General features: G+C 40.7%; 1 protein-coding gene across 1 annotated transcript; it reads left to right on the top strand.

The window, feature by feature from the left end:
* Window positions 1-1,420: 1,420 nt before the first annotated feature.
* LOC139921391 (speckle-type POZ protein) lies at window positions 1,421-19,824 on the top strand. The gene is made up of 10 exons (XM_071911608.2): window positions 1,421-1,490; window positions 9,530-9,742; window positions 10,052-10,173; window positions 13,037-13,188; window positions 13,486-13,613; window positions 14,164-14,341; window positions 14,510-14,565; window positions 15,331-15,453; window positions 16,298-16,440; window positions 18,087-19,824. Exons 2-10 carry the CDS (start codon window positions 9,665-9,667, stop codon window positions 18,229-18,231), a joined length of 1,125 nt encoding a protein of 374 aa, XP_071767709.1. The 5' UTR covers window positions 1,421-1,490; window positions 9,530-9,664; the 3' UTR covers window positions 18,232-19,824.
* Window positions 19,825-21,429: the final 1,605 nt, after the last annotated feature.

Below are 21,429 nucleotides of genomic sequence, written 5' to 3'. Positions count from 1 at the left end.
TTGGAAACAGTCAGGTGATGATGGATGTCATTTGATTTTCCCTCTTACTAAACTATGCAGTCTCAACCCACTATGTTGTACTTGCCACACAGTTATAAGGAGGAAGCCTGGCGGACGATATGAATAAGACTGATGAGCAATGAAAGAATTGATCGATTAGAAGAGTCTGTAGTTAATTTGGGGATTGGGCAGTATGTTCCTCTTGACAGTTTTTCTCAATTTGGCAGCTTTATCCCAACTAAGATCGATGCTTTCAAAATGGTTAACGCAGCTGTCCAATCTGTTTTCATTGTATTTCATGAAATTAGTGTTTCTATAAAAGCAGAAGTTTTAATGCTACAGCACCATAATGACTGACCAAACTGTTTTCTTTAGAGACTGACCAAACTGTTTTCTTTAGAGGATTGTGGAACTATGTGGCAGCCAAACCAATAATGCATTAAGTTGATGAAGTTGGCTTCAGTCTAACAAAAAAAAAAGGAGCATGAGGAATGTAATTGCCCCTGTCAATGGCTCTGGTCAATGTGGAGGCAACGCTAGAATGGGGTAGTGTGCCATAATTTTGTTTTGGGCCCCTGCAATGCGGCAAGATTCAGTTTTCTTGGATTGCCTCAGTGATATCCTTGTACCTCTTAAAGAGTCTGGGCCTACAGGGACCAGAAGGCATGAGAGTTTGGGACATTGTGTGGTTCCATCATTCACCACTGGTACATAAGTGGTTTGAAACCCATCCATGTGGGCAGATTTGCAAAATGAAAGTCTATTTATGTGGCTGTGTTTACTGTTTGAACCTTAGTTTGGAGAGAAATGCCGAATCACTTGAGAAAAACTGTAGCATATAAATTGTACTGTTGCCTGCTTGGCCCAAGATATCCATTAGATGGCACTAAGTCATTATTTTGAACTGGTAACTGCAGTCTCAACCTTACACTGAGAAGAATCTGAGTTCTTGGTCCAAAGACAGATATTAGAAGTATATTAATGAAAACTCATTGCTCTGCTAGAGCCCATGTGGGAGATACAATCACTAAAAATAACGTTAGGTCGTGAACATTAGAGGTTGAACAAGTAGTGGAGTGGCCTTGAAGGTGAACTGATGAATGCAGAGATTAATTCCATCTACAGCTTAATTAAATACAACCTTATCAGTCTTTCGATGTGCTTTAATCTTGACACGCTGTAATTAAAGCACAGCAATAGCTCACCCACTCTGCTGATTAAATTAAGATAAATGTGTTCGTCCATATTAACAACCTACAGACATAACACAGTTGGTTATTTACTCATTTGCAGTTGTGACAAACCATCTAAATTATTGGGTTTTGGGTTTTAAGTCCGTGGTCCGTGAAATGTCTGTATCACGCCGATACAACAGGGGGCGCTGTTGACGAGACAACACTGTCGAGATTTGCCAGTTCTCCAGCCAGCTAGCCTTCGAGCTAATAACAACAGAAGATCCCGGACAACTAACGTTATAATTTAACACACAGGTGAGTTCGGCGATAAATATAACAGAACAATGTGATGTACTGATCAAAGGGTTAAAATTATACGATAATGGTTGCTATATCGTTTATGAAGTCGCAATTGTTGCTGCAGTTTCCCCGACCTTTTTGTTTGCCTCACCTCACGAAAAGGGCTAACTCGCTAGCACGATCGACTTAGCTGCTAACGTCAGTTATTCTGGGTTGTTTATGTAACGTTAACCAATGCTGTCTTTATAAGCAATTCCACCATGCCCAAATCAAATGGCGAGTGCAATCCAAAGTGAGATGGCCTTGTCAACTATCTGGATGTTTGTTGGAAAGAGTTATCTATCAGCTGGCCCAAGCTTAACTAACTAGATGCCACTGTCACCGACTAGCATTAGCTGTAAGGTCTGTGTTTCAGTTCCCAATATCCCAAACTGCTAAGTAGTAGTAACATGGTGAGTAGACTCAAGTTTTAAACGTGTCTACAGTTTACACAGTATAAACAGTAAGCCGCAGTCAACCTGGAACAAGAGGCAGATACGTCTGAGCTTTATGTTGGGCCTTCATCATACTTATTGCACTAAAACCATTAACTTTGCTGTAATGGTTAAGTTAACGATAATCTTATATGGAAGAGCTAGCATGGAGTGCTCATGTTATGAAGAGATGAATGCAGATATTGTATCACGTTTTCCTGTGTAATGTTTAACCACACTGTCCATAAAGAAGCTTATCAGACTATAAACTGTCATGACAGGGCCAGCAGACCAGTCTGGATCAGATAGGCTAGTAGACCAGTAGCCTACAACAGCATTGAGTCATTTGAAATCCTTGGGTAGCAGGGACTGGCTGAATGTGACCCAAAGGAAGTGGACAGTGTCATCATATCCACTCAGTACTGGCGCATCAGCACGTGCACAGTTGCATGTTTTACTTACTTGGATTGGAAAGAGACCAGACATCACAGCAGAGGGCCATTACTTCATATGTCATTCTTTCTTACTGACAGTAGGTCCTGTGTATCTCTCATGCAGCCACATGTCTGCAGTTTGTTATTGTTGCTGTTTTCATGTGCTGTTGGGCACTGCTTACATCACTGTGTAATTGTAGATGTAATGCAGCAGTAAGTATATAAAGATAGATTTGTCTTTTTGCTCACTGGTGTGCTCAGGGCACTCAATTCTGCAGGACTGTAAATTGCTGAATAGTATTTTTTTGCCAACTGTTCTTCCCACCCATCACATGATGCTCCATTACAATTTAGCTTGGATTTTTAAATTGCCATCTTTGTCATATAACAAACTCCTATACCATTTGAATGCACGATTGTTAATATCTGTTTTTTGTTTGCATTCATTATGAGTTGTTTATTAAAATTAACTCCCATCCTATTCACTTAAAAAGATCTTGCTTTTGCTACTTGTTGAACAACATCCAACAAATATGAAAGATTGAAAACAGATTAAACTGATTTATTTGAGTCAGCTAGCTGGAATTCAAATTGTGTAGGCTATTTGTTATAGAATCATTTTTGTAATTCAAATCACAGTATAGCAGTTTCTAGCTGAGTTCTAACTCTGTGGACAGAAATGTGTGTAACTGGCTAAAACAATGCTATTGTCATCGTACAGAGATTTGTGATACACCTGGGTCATTACCTGTGTGATAATGCGCATTATACCTGAGATGAATAGAAAGCAAAACCCACCACTCTTTTGGGACTTCCTGAATTTGGAATCTTGACTGAATAGACAACAGACGGATTGTGTCTGTGTTTGTGGTTTGATTGGTATATAGCTCACTAGGGCTGGGTATCATTTAGGACCTCATGATATGATTCCGTTTTGATACTATATTACAATACAATATGATTAGGAATTTGCAGACAAGCTATACTATTATTGATTATGTGATTATGTGGATTATTGATATGGATTAGGGGACAAATTGATGCAAAAAGTGATTTTAATATTTCCATTCCTCTTTATTAGGCAAATTAAATGTAAACAGTGCTTTTGTATGATGTAGTGAACTGAAATATCTTGTAATATAAATATACACACTGAAAATGCACAACTCTTTGTGAGTTTTACATAAATATGCACACTTGTAAACAAGATCAGTTTCATCAGATCTCACTGCAGGCTGTTGGAAATTTCTAAAGTTGTAAACAGTTCAACTTAACAGAGTATGTAGGCAGCTGGCAGTTTATGACAACCACAACAACAAGGATGAAACAGTACTGGTACAAAAGTTGGTAGCAGTTGTTTTTCTGGTCGTAGTCGGTATGGAACCCGTTGGCTGTGTTGTGGAGTTTCTGGAAAGTTTTTGAGGGCTGGATTTAATTACCATTTGCTCATATTGGAAACTGGTCATTATGTAAACGAAGTAGTTGTGTTTTCAAATTATCCACACAATATGCAGTTGAGGGAGCGCTTTTCCACAAAAGGGGGAATAGTGTGAGTGCAATCTAACCTTTTAGCTGAGGCCAGCGGCTAGTATAAGTCATTCTGCCTGTCAGTCCCCCAAAAAAACAAACTGTGGCACAAGTGCAGACTATGAGCCTGATGCTGTGTCACCTTCAGTCTAGCTCGGTTGGTTAAGAACAGGTTTGCCAGGGCAGAGATCCTGGGTTCTAATCCTGAGTGAGTCAATTTAACGCCAAACTGGTTGCAGAGTATCACGAATTACATGCTTGTTTATTTTTTCAGTCCTCGGTGAGTGAATACTAACAGATTGAAATTTTAGCTGTTGTTACCTGACTTGTTTTTGCTTTTGATTACACCGCTCTTATTCTGAAAATGGCTGTTCTGCATCTCCTGTGTCTGCATTTCATTTAACTCTGCGTTACTTTTTCTTAGCTTGGCTTACTTGCTCATTGTCGCATTCTGATCACAGTGCAAGCCTGACCACTTGTCTATCTAGTTTTAAAGATCAGATAACAGTCTGAGCAAAATCTAATTTTTGTGCATCCAGACCTGTCACTCAGTGTGTCTTGGTGTGATTGAATGCTAATAGTTGCATTGAAATTATAACCATAACCTATTTCAATCAAGAGTTGCTGGTGTGTCTGTTGTTACACACAACTCTGTTAACAATAGCATAATATGTCCCTCATCCCACCCCATTTGGTGAGACCTTTGCCATGGTCTTTCTGGAGAGGGCTTCTGTCTTTGTTCAAGAAGGAACAAAAACTCACACACCTACAAATAATAAAAAATAAAAATTGAAAGGTTATCGTAAGTCAGTAAAGTTCCACTGCTCCTCACTTGGGCCTACAACTCCTTTCTGAAGGGTTAATGACTAGACTAATGGCAGTGTGTTTCAGCCAGCGGGAGTGTCTGCCCTTGGAGGTCAAAATGTCAAGTGTAACATCTCGGCGCAGCTGGCCTGTTGGTAATGGTATCAACCAGAAGGTGACTGGAGACATTAGATATGCATTGAAGTACCTCCTCCCTTTCCTATCTTCCCCATAACCTCCCGTGCCTGGCGAAGTGAGGGGGGGTTTAGTGTGGAACTGCAGGCAAGAGGTCAAGGCTGGGTGCTAATGCTTTTTTGCCCTGTCAAATCCCCTTCAATGGAATTGTGGGTCTGCTCAAAGTCAGGGATGAGAGGGAGGCAAGCTGATCGCTGTAGCAAAATCAATAGTTCATACCTCTCTGAGATTGAGTTTTCAGGAAAGGAGGAGCACCATGAGCAAGGGCAGAATATGAAATCGCTCCCATAGAGGCCCAACGCGCGCTGTGCAATCGATCCCCGGTCCCTGTACCAATTATAGTTTTAAGGTTTGTCCGTGGCTTACTGCAGTCCTCAAAGACCAAGGCCTTGGAGATAGACATTGTGTTCACTGACACTTAGACAAGGGTTGCAATTTTTTCATTCCCCCTGGAAATTGCCACCTGAAATGCCTCCATACTTCCACTCTTTAATTTAGAGCAGAGATTGATTTTTTTTCTTTTTTAAATGGCAATTCATCCCCAATTTATTGTGGTTGCCAAAAATAATTAACTACCATCTGACATCTTATATAGATAGGCCTATATGGTGCATTTTAATTGTAATTTTAGAGGTGTAATTAATCAGGTATATTCAGAATTTCAGTTTTGTGGACATACAGCTCCAATTCTATTGACTACTCCTCTTTTCCGGCTTTTCTTCTGTTGTTTCCTGCTTTTATTGTGTTGTCTTGCTCACGTCCCTGAAAGCTAGGTTCAGATGAGTCCACTTAGTGCTCAGTTTCTGGGCAAGTCAAGAGTTAGTCTACCCTTGTAACATTTTAATTTCAGTCAAGTTTCCTGATATCATAGCATGACCTATCCATGGGGTGTACAAGATACTCATAAGGTTGCTGAACCATGGATCAGTTTGATTATTTAGTTGATGTTGTTCTAATAGTTGACTGTTGAACGTGACCTAGACTGTATTGATTGTAAGTAGCAAACACTGCTGTCAAGGTCTGTCTGGTTTGTCTATACAGGATCAATATGGTAAAGCCAAAAAGCTTGGAGCCTCCTCAGGTTTACTTCTCAGTAAGAGTGTTATGATCAAAGGCTTCATAGAGATTTGCGTTTCTCAGATTTGGAAATTATTATTTCTAATTTATCTGTCTGCCCTTGAATAGTTTGATGGTTTTCAAGGGGCAAGAAAGAAAGATCAGCCCTTATCTGATGTTTTTTTTTTTTTATCCTTATTTGTATGTAGTCAGGTAATTGATTGTCCGTAACTTACTGTATGCTATTGAAAACTTAACACATTCATATGCTTAGGGCGCAAGCGTAATATATATAGATTATCTGATCATGTATTATCATAAGATAGATATTATAAGGTTAGCTTTGGAATGTCTTTGGAGCTCTGGATGTTCTCCTGGTGATCTTTTTGTTTTGAGAATGATGTGTCCCAGATTAATAGATCCTCCACACGTTAGGTGAACATTGCACTTTGCAGTTAGCATAGGCTGTAATTGATTGCAAGTCATGTGAGAGGAGAGAGAAAATGGTAAAGGTGTGAATTTGGAAAAAGAAAACAAACAACAGTTTAAAGCATTAATTGCATAGTTCTCCCCCTTCTTGGACATTTTAGCTCTAATGGCTGCTATGTCTTCAGCTCCTCTGCTCTTATTGACCACCTGTCCTTGAATCTGATCTTGATTTCTCGCTCATATCTCTTTTTGATTTTCTTTTGTCTCCATCTCTCCTTCTTTTGTTGCAATTATGGCGCTATCTCTTTCGATTGTTCCACAGACTAGAGGCTCATCTTTCATTTTCCATCTGTTTTTCCATTTGGCTTCTCTTTCACTTTACTTTTCATTTTCTTCCCCTGTGGCTCCCTTCCTTTATCCTCATCACCTCACTCCATCTTGCCAGTTGCCACTGTTAAAGAATCAAGAAGATCGGCTGGTTCTTCATTCATTGGATTTTCTGAAGACAGCCATTGGAACTAGGCCGAAACAAGCTCCTGATATTGATTGCTTTGTGTGTTGGCCAGACTCCCTTAATTTAAGTGAAGTGGTGAATAACTTCCACTGCACAAGAGCTTTTTCTCATAGTCCAATGAGGCCAGATTAAGATAAATATCTGGACTTGAAACAGGACAGAATCATGTCCATGTTGAGTTGCTGGCTCAATAGTGTTGCACAATTCGTACAGATTTCGTTTTATTGTGTTGCTAATTTGCAGTTGTATTAAGTGACACACTCAGAGACACACTCCTATATATATATATATATATATATATATATATATATATTTTAAAATCCGTCTGTAGGCAGCATAGATATATATTTACATATATATATATATATATATATATATATATATATATATATATATATATATATATATATATATATATATGTATATGTATATGTGTATATAATATATTGGCCAAATATCGGCAGTAAAAAGAATCTCAGACCTATACCGATATCGGCTGGTACTGATAGTAGATAGATAGCTGTTATTTGCATACTTGTGGCCCGCCTGTTAGCTTTAACAAGTCTTGCCATTCTCTTCTGACCTCTTTCATCACAGCATTTTCATCCACAGGGGCTGCCACGAACTGGATGTTTTATTTGTAGCACCGTTCTCAGATTTTCACACACTACATTGTCTAGTTTACTGAGGAGAGCAGCCGTTTCTGAAATGCTGGAACCAGCGTGTCTGGCACCAACAATCATACCATTTTTGGTTACAAGTCACTAAAATTATGTGTCTTGTTCTAGCGTGGATCAGTAATTGAGCCTCTTGACCCTGCATGCATGCTTTATATTTATGCTTTATATGTGACTCACTGTCTGGAGGAGCAAGCCGTTTATGTAATCAGGGAGCAGTACCTAATAAAATGGATACTGAGACTTTAAGCCCAATTTTAGGCCTGGTTTTTTTTCCCCCTATAGTGCCGATGGTTGGCATAGTTAATCTTATTGTGTGAGGGATTAAGGATTCAGTCTGGGCCATGGACAATATTTCAAATTCAGAAATCTGTTTGTTGTTTGGTGTGGCATGCTTTCCGTTTTCAGTCTTTTAAAATCCGTCTGTAGGCAGCATTGCTGTCAGTGTAGCACCGCCCTGCAATACAATCATCAGGAGCAGAAAGCTCAGCTCACCGCCGTCAGAATTTATCGCCCTGCCTTTTGACCTAAATTGAATTCATGGACGAAGAAATAAAGGCAATAAAGGCTCTTTGTGTGCACGCATGTGTGTGTGAGAAAGATAGCGATGTGGGAAAAGATTGGCGAAATGGAGAAAAATATTGAATGGTGGAAAAGATTGGCCACAGATTGAGTGTATGAGGGGGTAGAAAGAGACAGACTAGTATTATATATGAGTGATTGGGGGAAATCTAGTACATCGTTTAGCTACTGACCTTGCTGCAAGATGAAAAGGGCTCATAAATCTGGCATTGTGTCGAGACAGTGTCCAGCACTGGGTAATTTGTCCTTGTCCAGTAATAAAGGTCTAGAAACGGGGGCAATACAGTACCTGTAAACCTCTGTCAGATGAGTTAGCGATGACACTGAACTATGTGTCTTATAGTCCCTGGCACACCTCTTGTATTGGCATTACTTACTTGCAGGCTGCCCCCTCAAACCCTGCTATTCCCCCTCTCAGCTGGTTTCAAACGATGGGCCTGCAGCAGTGGGGGGCATACATGGGTTTGACAGTCAGGCCTACTTTCTCCTCCACTAGGCTGCAGAGAGCTTGTTGGACAAGTCTTAGAGTCTCACCTAGGCTTTAGTTTCTAGCCTTTTTTTTTTTTTTTTTTTTTTTTGCAGTTTTTGGATCTTGTATCAATACTGTCTGCATTCAACTTTTTCTTTTGGTTCTTCTAAATTAGTGCTTCATTGGGTATCCATTGTTCCTTCTACAGCAAACCCTCAGTGATTTTCTGTGGCCACACACACATACACACACACACACACACACACACCACCTTAAAAACTCATTAAATTACTACATCTCCGATTTCCGCACCATGAAATACACTGGTGTTTTTGTGTGTGTGTGCATGTGCCTTTCACAAGTCTGTGCATGCCGGACCTATATGTGACTTGACAGTGTTTCAAGAGCCTCAGAATTGGTCAGTGGCTCCAATCCCCACCACAGTCCTAGGAGACTGCTCTCCACCTTGTTTATTTACAGTTCATTTTGAGACTTAATTGCCATTGCAGCGGCTATTGATCCTAGAACAGGCATGGGCCATCGATCTCCTGCCGTCCCCCAATGGGTCAGGGACAATTCATCTAGCCCCAATCCAGCAGACCGCACTAGCAGACAATGTGGGCACACTCTGTCACACTCGCTGTTAGCCAAGATGAATTAAATGATATTGAGTCTTAACTAGATTAATGAGAGATACAGCGCCTGTGTCTTGAATGACAATGAGCTGTGTTTTGTTTTAAGAGTAGTTCTCTGTGAGGGTGTATCATTGCTTACCCATCTGTTAGTGCGAAAAATGAGCCAGGCTAAACTGGTATTCTCAAGGAAGTTCAAGGAGACACAATTCAAATATCTAGTCTGGTCAATTAATCATGCTCACATTGTCTATGTTTCTAGGGGGCAAACTGCTTCCATCTGGCGTTTGCTGATGCAGGTGGACGTTGGGAGTGAACATTGACGTGTGGAAGTGTGTGGAAGTGACGGATCCTCCTCCTCGCCCTGTTGCCCCCCACACCTGCTGTCACGCTGGCAATGTCAAGAGTCCCGAGTCCCCCTCCCCCGGCGGAAATGTCCAGCGGGCCCGTGGCCGAGAGCTGGTGCTACACACAGGTAAAGTGACCACACGTGTGAACTTGTAATCACTCATGCTAGTTGGTTGTCACCAGGCTAGGAAACTAACTCTTCCATTCACATGACACAGTGGCTGGTATACACTTTTTTCCCAGCAAGTTAGATATATAGTTTCGTAGAATAGTACGTCCAAACAGTAGTTGGTTACCTGCCAAAGCGGCTTGTAGTGTAGACATGCTTACTAGAAATTTCCCAACCTGGATTTTGTAACGTTGTCTGGAATCAAGAATAAATCGGGTATTCCTAATTTTTATTGAATATTCTTTTCCTCTTGTGTTCACCCACCAGATCAAAGTGGTGAAGTTCTCCTACATGTGGACCATCAACAACTTCAGCTTCTGTCGTGAGGAGATGGGCGAAGTCATCAAGAGCTCCACCTTCTCCTCTGGGGCCAATGACAAGCTGAAATGGTGGGTGGGCAAGAGAGCTGCTTTGTTTCTGCATATTCCAGTATCTGGTATTTGCAATCTTACTGTACTGTACAACAAGTGGACTGTTTATAAATGTCTAGAGAATCCCACGAAAACATCTTAAGAATTACTGTTGCAACATACTTTATATTACTGAACTTAAGTCTACCTCCAACTTTAAACCCTTCATTTTTATATCAAGCAAACAATTCAACAGTAATATCCTGTTAAGTAGCGGGTAACGGGTGAGGAGAACCTGAGCTTTGCTGTTGTGAATGCTCATTGAGATCATCACAAGCAGACATCGTGGAAATTGGCTTCCAGAGAGAAAAGTGAATGACTTGCATGATTCCTCTCAGCACAGGGCAGTGAAAATGAGGAGGGGAGATATACCTCCAGATGTAACAACAGTGTCAGCTTCAAAACATCATCCCAACAGACTGTGTATTTTATCTGACTACTTAGATTGCTACCTGACATGTACATTGTATAAACAAATAACAGCCATGCTACACTGGATCCATCAGGTGTCAGCCATCGTGTGTACGCTGCCTTTAAAGTTGATCCCTGCTACAATGGCGGAATTGACAGCACATTGTTTCTATTGGCGTACTATATGCTTATTTAGCATATAGCCTACATTCAGATAGACTTTCTGGTGATTTGGTTAATAGAAAATAAATTAGATGTCCACCTATATAACAGTTTTATGTTAGCTAACTAGCTAAATGTTATATAACCTGTTTCCCAGATTATGATGATTTACATAGAATGCATTAAAACAATATTACTTAGGGCAATGGATAATCAGAATGCCATTGATTTGTTGCGCCCTGTGTGTAGCAGATGGCACTGAAAGGCGCTCCCTTTGGTGTAGCTTCTCTGTCACTTGTTACTTTATTTTGCTGACAGGTTTGAGTTCTAAAGTATAGGTTACTACACTACAGATGATTATATAATGATAATGATTATTCAATGATTATTATTGGGGAGACCATGCCATTTTTTGACTGATGAAACCCGATTCAACAGTCTAAAATATGGATGTTGATTTTTTTCTGCTGGTTCCCTTCTTTTGCATCTTTCTTTCTCCCACAGTGTCACGACTAGCCCCCCTCCCTCCCTTTGTGAGTGTGGCTGTTGCCTCTCATGTGGGAATAACTGTCAGAATGACTTGATAGCTCAAAACGGCGACTTGAAAGTATTCATGCATTCAAACTCATTTGAAGTTTCACTCTTATTTTGCACACATGGAGTTAGTGAGAGGCACATTTGAGTTTGGTTTACAGCAAACCAAATATTGCAGTGTCAACCACAAACAAACCATATGTTGTTGTGTCCTGCCATTGCATTTTATTTTATCTCTGTAATCTGTCTTCTGTTAATTTACAGTCACTTTCCCAGTTTAATTTACACTGTCACTTTCACAGTTATTCTATTTGGATGCGTTATATTATAAGATCTAATTAGCACTTTTCCTTGTGTCTTTTTGTTTTTCTTGGTGGAATGTAGGGTTGTCAAAAGTATTGATTTTTCTTGAAGTATTGGTTCTGGATTTTTGAAACAATATCAATATCCAGTGCGCCATACATTTGATACCAGTTGAGGAAAAAAAAGATGGGAAACGGGAGACTGTATTCGGCAGCGTGCTCAGACACACACAGGCACACGGTCTTTCGCACACACAGCCCACATGGAGCAGCTCCGCCTCTCCCCTCTCACTCGCTCTTTGCTCTCACATTCTCTGTGCCGTCTTTAGCGCCACATTGAATCATTTTGTCAGGCATGATGGCATGTGTAGCGGAGTCTCTGACCAGCAGAGGGTCAAGGCTGACAGAAGACCACTTTGATACACTAGTGTTTCTTTTGAGGAATCTTGCAAATGCAAAGAAATTAAAATATGTCTAACTTACTAATTGATATTGATGCATACACAAACACTCAAGCATAGTCTGTTTCTATGCCTGTTACACAGACAGTAACTGTTATTCTTTCTCTGTTTAAGTTCTTCTCTCTGTAACCTCTTCACCCTGACAGTGATTTTGAGGCCTTTGTGATTTTAAAGAATTCAGTGTCGACAGTGTTTTTGTTGTACTTGTAATTTGTCGGCTTCTGTCTGTAATTTATGTTCTATATTGTTATTTACTGCCTCAAATTACCTTGAAACTATTTTCAAGGGTGAAAAATTATTCTTTAGTGGTCATAAAGAATGCAATAGTTATAGTTATGGGTAAGGGGTGGTGTGTTTATTTTGGCTGTGGTATTGAAAATGGTATTGAATATCAACATTTTTACTGGTATTGTATCAAAGTTCAAAATTGTGGTATTGTGACAACCCCAGTGGAATGGAAGACTTTCATAATTCTAGCAGTGGGTCAATTTTCCCCATTGTTGAAAGAATGTAAAATGTAGGGGACATTGAGAAGTTCATTTATGTTTTCAGGCTCCAGAGAAATATGAAAGGTGCATTATTTGTCACAGTAAAATGTGTAACCGGTCAGAAATTTCACTTATTTTATACAGGTGCCTAGCCCATATATAATGTTAATCACATTATCATGCTAACAGCTGTTTCATAGCTGGATAATGTTGATTACCACATGATATTTTTTTTATTACTACATGAGTCCCAACCAGAGTCAAAATAACTCTTCATGGCACTGAATCAAGTTGTGTTGTATCATATAAAACAAAAAATGAATGCAGTTGTCTTCCCTGTATTGAATTGCTTCGCTTCATATGAAATTGGTCTAAGGAGTGATTCACAATATACTTAATAATTAGTAAATACTTTGTTACCATTTCAAATGTTACCCATCCCCTTTACGACTGTTCCTAACTGCTCCTCCCTGCCCACCCTCAGGTGTTTGCGCGTGAATCCCAAGGGTCTGGATGAGGAGAGCAAAGACTACCTGTCTCTGTACCTGCTGCTGGTCAGCTGCCCCAAGGCTGAGGTGCGCGCCAAGTTCAAGTTCTCCATCCTCAATGCCAAGGGAGAGGAGACCAAAGCCATGGGTGAGTCAGCGGGCTAGCACTAGCTTTATTGTTGTGTCAAAGTGGCTAACGTTAGCCAAGCTCCTGGCTACAGAGGCCATGTAAGAGTCATATTCCTTGAAGCAAGATTTGAATGAGAGATATTTGTTTTTTCAAGATGAAGTGATTGAAATAGTTTGCAACATCCCTTCCCTTTGTACAAAATGTTTTTAGTTTACTATTTTTTATTAGTTTACTACTTTAATTAGAAAGCTCCTTTACTTGGGCTTGCCTATGTGTGTGTTACTCACACTTGTGTGTGTCCTTGTTGGTGTGCAGAAAGCCAGAGAGCCTATCGGTTTGTCCAGGGGAAGGACTGGGGTTTCAAGAAGTTCATCCGCAGAGACTTTCTCTTAGACGAGGCCAACGGTCTTCTACCTGACGACAAGCTCACGCTCTTCTGTGAGGTAAAGTCTGCCTACTCCTCGTTCGGCCGGAGCCCTTTTGTGTTTTGCTATTTGTTTTCTCACCATGTTTTTCAACACTCACACTCATTCCAAACTACTCAAATGATCTCATTTCATAAGCTTCATATCTATAAGTTCAGCTTCCAACCTTTCTAATCCTTAATCATAAGGAATCTAATCCGATTCCTTATGACTTCACATATAAGACTAAATAAGCACTAAGATAAAGAAATACAGATGCATTTGGCCTCTTTTGTTGGAAGTGGGTGAGCGGGTTTTTGCGATAATCACTGTTGTTGCCATACAGTCTTAACTTGTTTATATATTTGAGTTTTTTTGTCCTAAATTATAGACCATTTGAAAAACGTGCCTAGTTTTACAAAACATTTGATATTTTTTATTTCTTATGATAGTAGGTAACTTATGAATTTTGGTTGACAAAATTATATCACTTTTATAAACTGGATCAGTTTTCAGTTTTTTCATCATCAGTTTTTTTCCCCCCTAAAATGCATGTATTGAAATACAACATGTCCTTTCTCTTGCCCAGGTGAGTGTGGTGCAGGACTCGGTCAACATATCTGGCCAGAACACTATGAACATGGTGAAGGTGCCGGACTGCCGGCTAGCAGATGAGCTGGGTGGCCTGTGGGAGAACTCGCGCTTCACCGACTGCTCCCTGTGTGTGGCTGGCCAGGAGTTCCAGGCCCACAAAGCCATCCTGGCAGGTACAGACAAGACGCAGACACACCCTGCGTATTCTCTTTGTTACCCCTCTTTGTTCCTCATGATTTATATGCTTGGCGCCCTGTTTCTGTTTCTCACTTGATCTTGCAATTTCTCACACAAGGACATTTTCACGTTTTCCAAATATCTTTTCATATTGTTCCTTTCAGCTCGTTCCCCTGTATTCAGCGCCATGTTTGAGCACGAGATGGAAGAGAGCAAAAAGGTGAGCCCAAGCTTCCAATCCTTTTTGTTTTATGCTCTTAGAAATAAATGTGTTTTGTTCCTCAACGGTTCAGCTGCTCAAAGTTTCACTGCTCTGTCGAGGGGTTAAAGTGAGTGAAGGATTGTGTGCTGTCAAATGGCTACAGCACAAAACTATTTGGTGAAACTGAATGATGGCACACCTGAAATGAAATCGTCCTGCCGCACATGGGGGTCAGGATTCATCCTTCACTGACAAAGCTGCAGAAACAGAGAATTGCTTTTTCCATCTGCGCACTTGTGACTATAAGAAATGAAATTGCAGGAGATGCTACCTAAATGTTTTTTAAGACCACGGCCATTTTAGAATTTTTTTTTCTTTTCTGCAAACTTTTTTGAAAGAAAAACAGTTCACTCAGTGATTCAATTCAATCAGTGATTGTGCAAAGCAAAAGGGAGAATAAAGGGAAAAAACAAAAACATTTTTTTTTTTGTAGTGGGCTAGTTAAATAATAAATGGTGGTTGATAACACCACATAATTTATATGATTTTGATTCTGCCTTCTTAGAAATAGTGGTACAAGTTTGCTTTGTTTATTCACTGTGACTCCGTCTGTAACATATCATCAATACAAATAGCTGCCACTTTTGAAGTGATGCAAAAACCAAAAACCTGATTAGAAGTGCCAGAGTGAAGAAACTGGAGAAACAGAGCAGCTTCAGTGGAATGCGTGTCATGGTGAAATGCTTTTAACTAACCCTCCTCTCCCCTATCTGTCCCTGTCAGAACCGCGTGGAGATCAACGACGTGGAGCCTGAGGTATTCAAAGAGATGATGTGCTTCATTTACACAGACAAAGCTCCCAACCTGGACAAGATGGCTGACGACTTGCTGGCAGCAGCTGACAAGGTAATATAAGATTACAAAACTGCTACACCAATATATTTTGATATGTTGAGACAGGGTGCTATCAACATTATCCACCTATCTGCCAGACAGCCAGTTACAACACCATGAAATGGAGAAATTAATATAAAGTCAAAATCAATTGATTATAGCTATTTTGCTGCGTGCATGCTGTCAAAAATTAAGAACAATGGCGCTCACAAGCCTCTGCCTACAGTTTATGGAGGGCGGCCTGCATATCTTAAAGGTTGAGATTCAGTGATTTATTGGGTATTTTGACTATACTCGAGCAGAAGCTTTTGAATTTTAATGTCATTAATACCTTGAATTTAAACAACTGCGAACCACACCAGACATGACTACAGATGTTGATATCACATTCTGGACTGTATTTAATGTGATGGGAGTTTTGTGCGTACTGTTTAGTAGGCAGTATGTCCTATCAGCTTTCAGACACACCCTCAGGTAGAGGTAATGAGTGGATTGGGACCCACGATGTTACATGGCATGTACCTTGGCCCGCTGAACCATCAGGATGGCCACAAATCTGCTTTTCACGCTGTGATGTCAACACTGATCTCACTCCTCCATGACAGCGAATGGGAGACTGATTTTGTGGACTTTGAGAAACGGTGTTTCTCTAAAGTTTAGCATCCAAATGATCTTCATTTTATAGCAGAGCTATCAATTCTGAGCTTGTTTTTGTATTCACATCCCCAGAAAATCTTATTGAGCACAAATCTAAAAGTAATCTTTTCTGTACAGTAATAAACAGTAATACGCAATATACAGTAAATTACAGTTTTTCATATTCCTCTTTTCCTCTTGTGTCCCCGCTCTCGTTCAGTATGCTCTGGAGAGACTGAAGGTTATGTGTGAGGACGCCCTGTGCACCAGTCTGTCTGTCGAGAATGCTGCTGAGATCCTCATCCTGGCCGACCTGCACAGCGCCGACCAGCTCAAAACGCAGGCCGTCGACTTCATCAACTAGTGAGTTCACAGAGAGAGTGAGAGTGTGAAGAATTGGCAGTGTCCGACCCTTATTACAGGCTCACAGATCCGCAACACTCACTGTACATTTTCTCTCTCTTTTCCCTCTTTGTTGCCCTTGTTTCTCTCTTTATCCCTTGCTCTCCATCCCTCACTGATAGTGGATGGTCACCTGTCATTTTGCTTTTATGCTTTTCTTTCTTTTGTCCCTTTCTTCTTTATCTTGGCATCATTGCTCTGGCCTCTCATTCTCCCCCTCCTGCCCCGTCTCTTGCCATCTCTCTATCGCACTTAATCATTTAATCTGATGTCTCGTTCGCGGAGTGGCCTGTCTGATATTATTAAATCCTGTCAAGGCGTTCAGAGGGATCAGGACAACCTGACTCTTTGCTGGGTCTGGTGTCACCGCTTGTGTTAACATGGATGAGTGGGTGATAATTATTCTCAACATGTGTGTCTGTGTCCCTGCCCACACATATTTCTTAACTATTTGAGTTTATTTTGTTTCCCTCCCTCAACTCTACATTATTGCTGCATGTTTTTTATATACTCAACTAGGGGTGTAACGGTACACAAAAATCACGGTTCGGTACGTACCTCGGTTTTGAACTCACGGTTCGGTTCATTTTCGGTACAGTAAGGGAAAAAAATGCAAAAATAAAATTGCTTGTCGTTTATTATGAACTTTTGTAAACATCAACAGTTTATAATTTGTTTTTATAAAATTTTAAATGAAACATAATAAAAAATAAAATATATAAAATATATATAAAAATAAAATAGAATAAAAAATAGAATACTGCTGCAAACTACTACTAATAAGTTCTCCAATAAATAAAATATTCTCAAATAAATTAAACAAAATATAAAATATAATAAGAAATATATAAAATATAATAAAAAATATAAATAACTATAATAATCTTTTCTTTTTTCAGGAAATGAACTTTTCCACATTGACTGTGGAAAGTGTGGAAGTGCAGCATTTGTTATTGCTTTGGCCCGATCTGAATTACCAGTGAAAGGCTGTTTAAATGACGAAGGGAGCAGCGTTTGCACTACGCTCGTTTTTTTCCTTGCAGCAGTGATATTCACATTCGCATGGTGCCGTTTCAAATGAGTTATCAAGTTTGACGTGTTGCCAGAAACATACCCGATCACTACTGAACAATGTTGGCACACAGCTTTCATCTTATCCACTTGTCTTTGTCCGTTGTTGTATTTCACCGGGAAACCGAAGTGTTCCCAAACAGGAGACCTTAACGATAAGGGAGGGTCTTCAAGCTCTGGCTTATCGTTTGCATTGGCCATGACGTTCGCTAGCCAGAGGCTAGGCTAAGCTAAGCGTGCTGTCTGTGTAGTGCGCTCAAAGTGCGAGGCGGAGACTAAACAAACTTTCGGTCCGCCACTTAATATGTTCGTGTGGGAACTCGGATTTGAAGTATGTTCCACACGCAAAACAAGCCTACTAAGATTGCATTCGGTACACATCTGCACCGTACCTAAAGTCCTGTACCGAAACGGTCCGGTACGAATACGTGTACCGTTACACCCCTATACTCAACACATTTTTCCTAGTCTAATATTTGTACTTTCTCACTCTGTTTCTGTCTCTCTCTCCTTCTCACCTCCCTCTCTCTCTCCAGCCATGCTGCAGAGGTAATGGAGACGGCAGGCTGGAAGTCCATGGTAGCGTCCCATCCTCACCTGGTGGCCGAAGCGTACCGTTCCCTGGCCTCTGCCCAGTGCCCCTTCCTGGGACCCCCACGCAAGCGCCTCAAACAGTCCTAACAGCCACGCAGCAAGCATCGCCACACTTTACACACACACAGATTTATCCCCCCTCGCACATGCAGGGACAACCTCTCCCCAAGCTGTTACTTACTTAACTACCTACAGCCTCCCCCCGTTCTCCCCCTTCCTCGCTGTCCCATCCAAAACCTGCTGTAATTAGTCTCTTCTAAAGATGGAGGGAAAATGGAGGAGGAGGAGAAGACGGCGATGGAGGAGAGGGACAGATGGGCCTGCGAAGTGGATGTTTGTCGTTTACAAAAACCATGACACCCCCCTCTTTTCTCCTCGGCTCTGGCTTAGTGAGGTCTGACGTTGTGCTCCTTCCTGTGTGTGAAGACATGACCTAAATCCTTAGACGTCCTGCTAGTTCATGCCTGGGATGTGGAATCCGTGTGGGAGGAAGAACTGGACACATCAACCCAACAAGAGCCACTCGTTTGGAAATTCGGAGGCTTAGAGGATGAGAGCAGAGTAGCTAAATAAAGCAAAGTCTTTAACTGTCTAGCTTAGCATAAGGCTTCCCTTCGCTCTGTTCGTAGTGTTGGGAGCAGAACGGTCGGAGCAGCCCCCAAGCTAAAGGACAAATGGGCCTACGAGGGACTAAAGAAGAAGTGGGCCTATTAGTTACAAACTAGAAGCCCCAGAGAACGACAACCAAGGGCTAGTCAAAAAAAAAAAGTAGAGATGGGACAAAAACATCAAAAATAATTTTCCCAAAGAAAGTTGGGAAACATTGCACTAATGTCACAGGTCACCCCTTGTCAACCCCTACCAGCAGTGAAGTAGAAATACTGTAGGCAAGCACATACTGAAGCAAGCTTCATGGACAAAAGACCCAGTTGGACCACCAAGAACAAGTTCCCTTTAAGATGATTTACCTGCAAGTGACAGAAACAAAACATGTACTCCCATTTAGTACTTTGCTTCATCTGCGTCTTTGTATTTTTATTTTTTTTTAAATAGCCGAAAAATACAGTGTTAGAGAGGGGACAGAAAAGAGCAACGCACAATGGAATGTCATTCTTCTGGGAATTGTATTTTGCGTGTGGATCTGTCTTTGTAGCCCTAGGGAGAAAATGAAATCCCAAGGTGTCCATGGACAAACCAACCAGGAGACGACAAATGGAGAATACAATGTCAGGCAACGGTTACAAAGTGACATTAGGATTCAATCAGGCATAATGTTGATGTTCTTTTATGACAGATTTCTTATTTGTTTTTTCCTCAGAACTATCCTTTTTATTTTTATTTTTCATAGAAATTTGTACAGACACCAGTGTTTTTGAAGCTGTGTAAACAAAACATTTTCAACCGTGAAATTGAAAAGTGGACAGATGTTTTCTTTGCAGGCTTTAAGACTGACTGAAGGAAATGAAATTGAATGAACACGTTTTAATGTTCAGAACAGGCAGAATGTGAAAAAATGCACACCGAGGCAAACCACATCAGATACATTTGAACTTATCATTTTAACCTGGTGGAAAATGGTCATTGATAGAAGGAGCCGTTGCTGTTTCTTTCCTGTAGATATTGCTGGTTATGAGAAGTGACACTTAGTTGTTGCCATTTTTTGTTCCCAAAGGAATAAACCACAACTATTTTGTATTGAATGCAATGCAAACTTCATTGTGTGGTTATTATATTTGTATTCTTTATGTATTTATATTGGATTTATTATTTTTGAACTGTCCCATAAATCTACAACAGAGATTCCTCATTATGAAAGTGTATTGAGATGGCACCTGCACCTTAGAAAGATGGAAATTCATTCATCTGTTTGTCATGGTCTGCTACATGATTCATTGCATTTAGCCTAATGTAGTATCTCTGAAGACTTATAAAAAGTTGCAGAACAGATTAGAACAAATGACTGCAAAGTTTGAGGTCTGGTTTAGCAGCCAGACCAGCTTTGAGATTATTGGGAAGAGGTACTGTATTTGGTACCTGCTGGTTTGTAACACAATCCAAGTTCACCCATTCCAGTTACTGAGCGGGTTTGGTCTTCCCGTTCATATGAAACCTGTTCAGTTTTCAGCAGCATAAACAACGCACCAATGCACAACAACTAATTTTGGCAGCTCATTTATGTTAGAAATCACTGGTCCAGTTCCTAAATGTCTACTGCAATACACACAGAGAGCTAGAGGATGTCCTTTGCACTGCACTCATAAAAGCTTAATCTTTTAAGTGTCTTCACTGTGGCTTGTATTTTGGAACCTTCCAAAACACAAACTCCTTCCCCCTTGTCATATTAAGGACTTATTCCATTTATTTACAGTGTTAAAAGGCTTCCCTCCTTCTGCATCCCCAGCTCTGCACTAAGGACGAGTTGTACAGAAGCACAGATAAGGTATGGAAGGTGCATTTTATTTCATAGGACACTGAGCCTCATTCACCAAACTTTTCTTAAATTCTTCTTACATTTTTTGAGAAAAGCGCCTGCGACAACCCAACGTGGGACTCGTGAAACATGCGCAACCACTGGATTTTGTGCGTACCCTCAGACATATCTGATAATGAATGCCAGTTGTTCGTAAATTGGATGCGTTCGCCATATATGGGCATCCCAAACCAATTAGCGGGGAGGGACGTGGACGAAGCATGGAGGAATCAACTTGCAAATGTAAGTTCTCTGTCGTACGTGTTTAGAGGCCTCTAACCCCTGGAAGTAACTGTAACCATACAACCATACTTCCATGGTAGAAAACATGGCGTAGAGACCCAAGAAGAACTCATCCTACGGCCTTCCAGCACACCTGACACCTGTGGCGGAGCGAGTGCGGGCGTGATGATAAGTTATTTAATCTCTCCGGGCTGACATCAGCCATGTGGTCAGGACACGACCTCTATCACCTAGAGGTAAACTAGTTAGCCGTGGCACCAGGTTAACTGAACCTCAGTGGAAAAGGCCACTCGCCATCTCGCCGTGCGTCTCCAGCAGCAACCTGATCACGACCCAAGACCATAGCTGTCCGTGGCCAACAGGAAACCGCATTTAGTTGTTTTAGGTTGGTGTTACAGATTTATGCAGTGTTACTTATTGTGATTTAGTCTAAATACGGAAAGATGTTTGCAGACGGTGCTTTGATGCTCCGATGCAGGCCAGCAAGTGATGGAAATATGTTCTACTGCAGAATATGGGAATTTGATAGTCTACATTATGGTGCCATCTTAATGAAACCATCCATCCACCAT

This window comes from Centroberyx gerrardi, chromosome 20, assembly GCF_048128805.1.
Source record: "Centroberyx gerrardi isolate f3 chromosome 20, fCenGer3.hap1.cur.20231027, whole genome shotgun sequence".
NCBI lineage: Eukaryota > Metazoa > Chordata > Actinopteri > Beryciformes > Berycidae > Centroberyx > Centroberyx gerrardi.
The sequence above is the reverse complement of the archived record's forward strand: the minus strand, read 5'-3'. Positions and strand labels throughout refer to the sequence as shown.

Bases quoted from the DNA above. Each gene is read 5' to 3' on its own strand.
- LOC139921391 (XM_071911608.2), top strand. From the start codon at position 9,665: ATGTCAAGAGTCCCGAGTCCCCCTCCCCCGGCGGAAATGTCCAGCGGG. The intron at 9,743-10,051 runs GTAAAGTGACCA...TTCACCCACCAG, and splicing joins AGAGCTGGTGCTACACACAG to ATCAAAGTGGTGAAGTTCTC. The intron at 13,189-13,485 runs GTGAGTCAGCGG...GTTGGTGTGCAG, and splicing joins AGAGGAGACCAAAGCCATGG to AAAGCCAGAGAGCCTATCGG.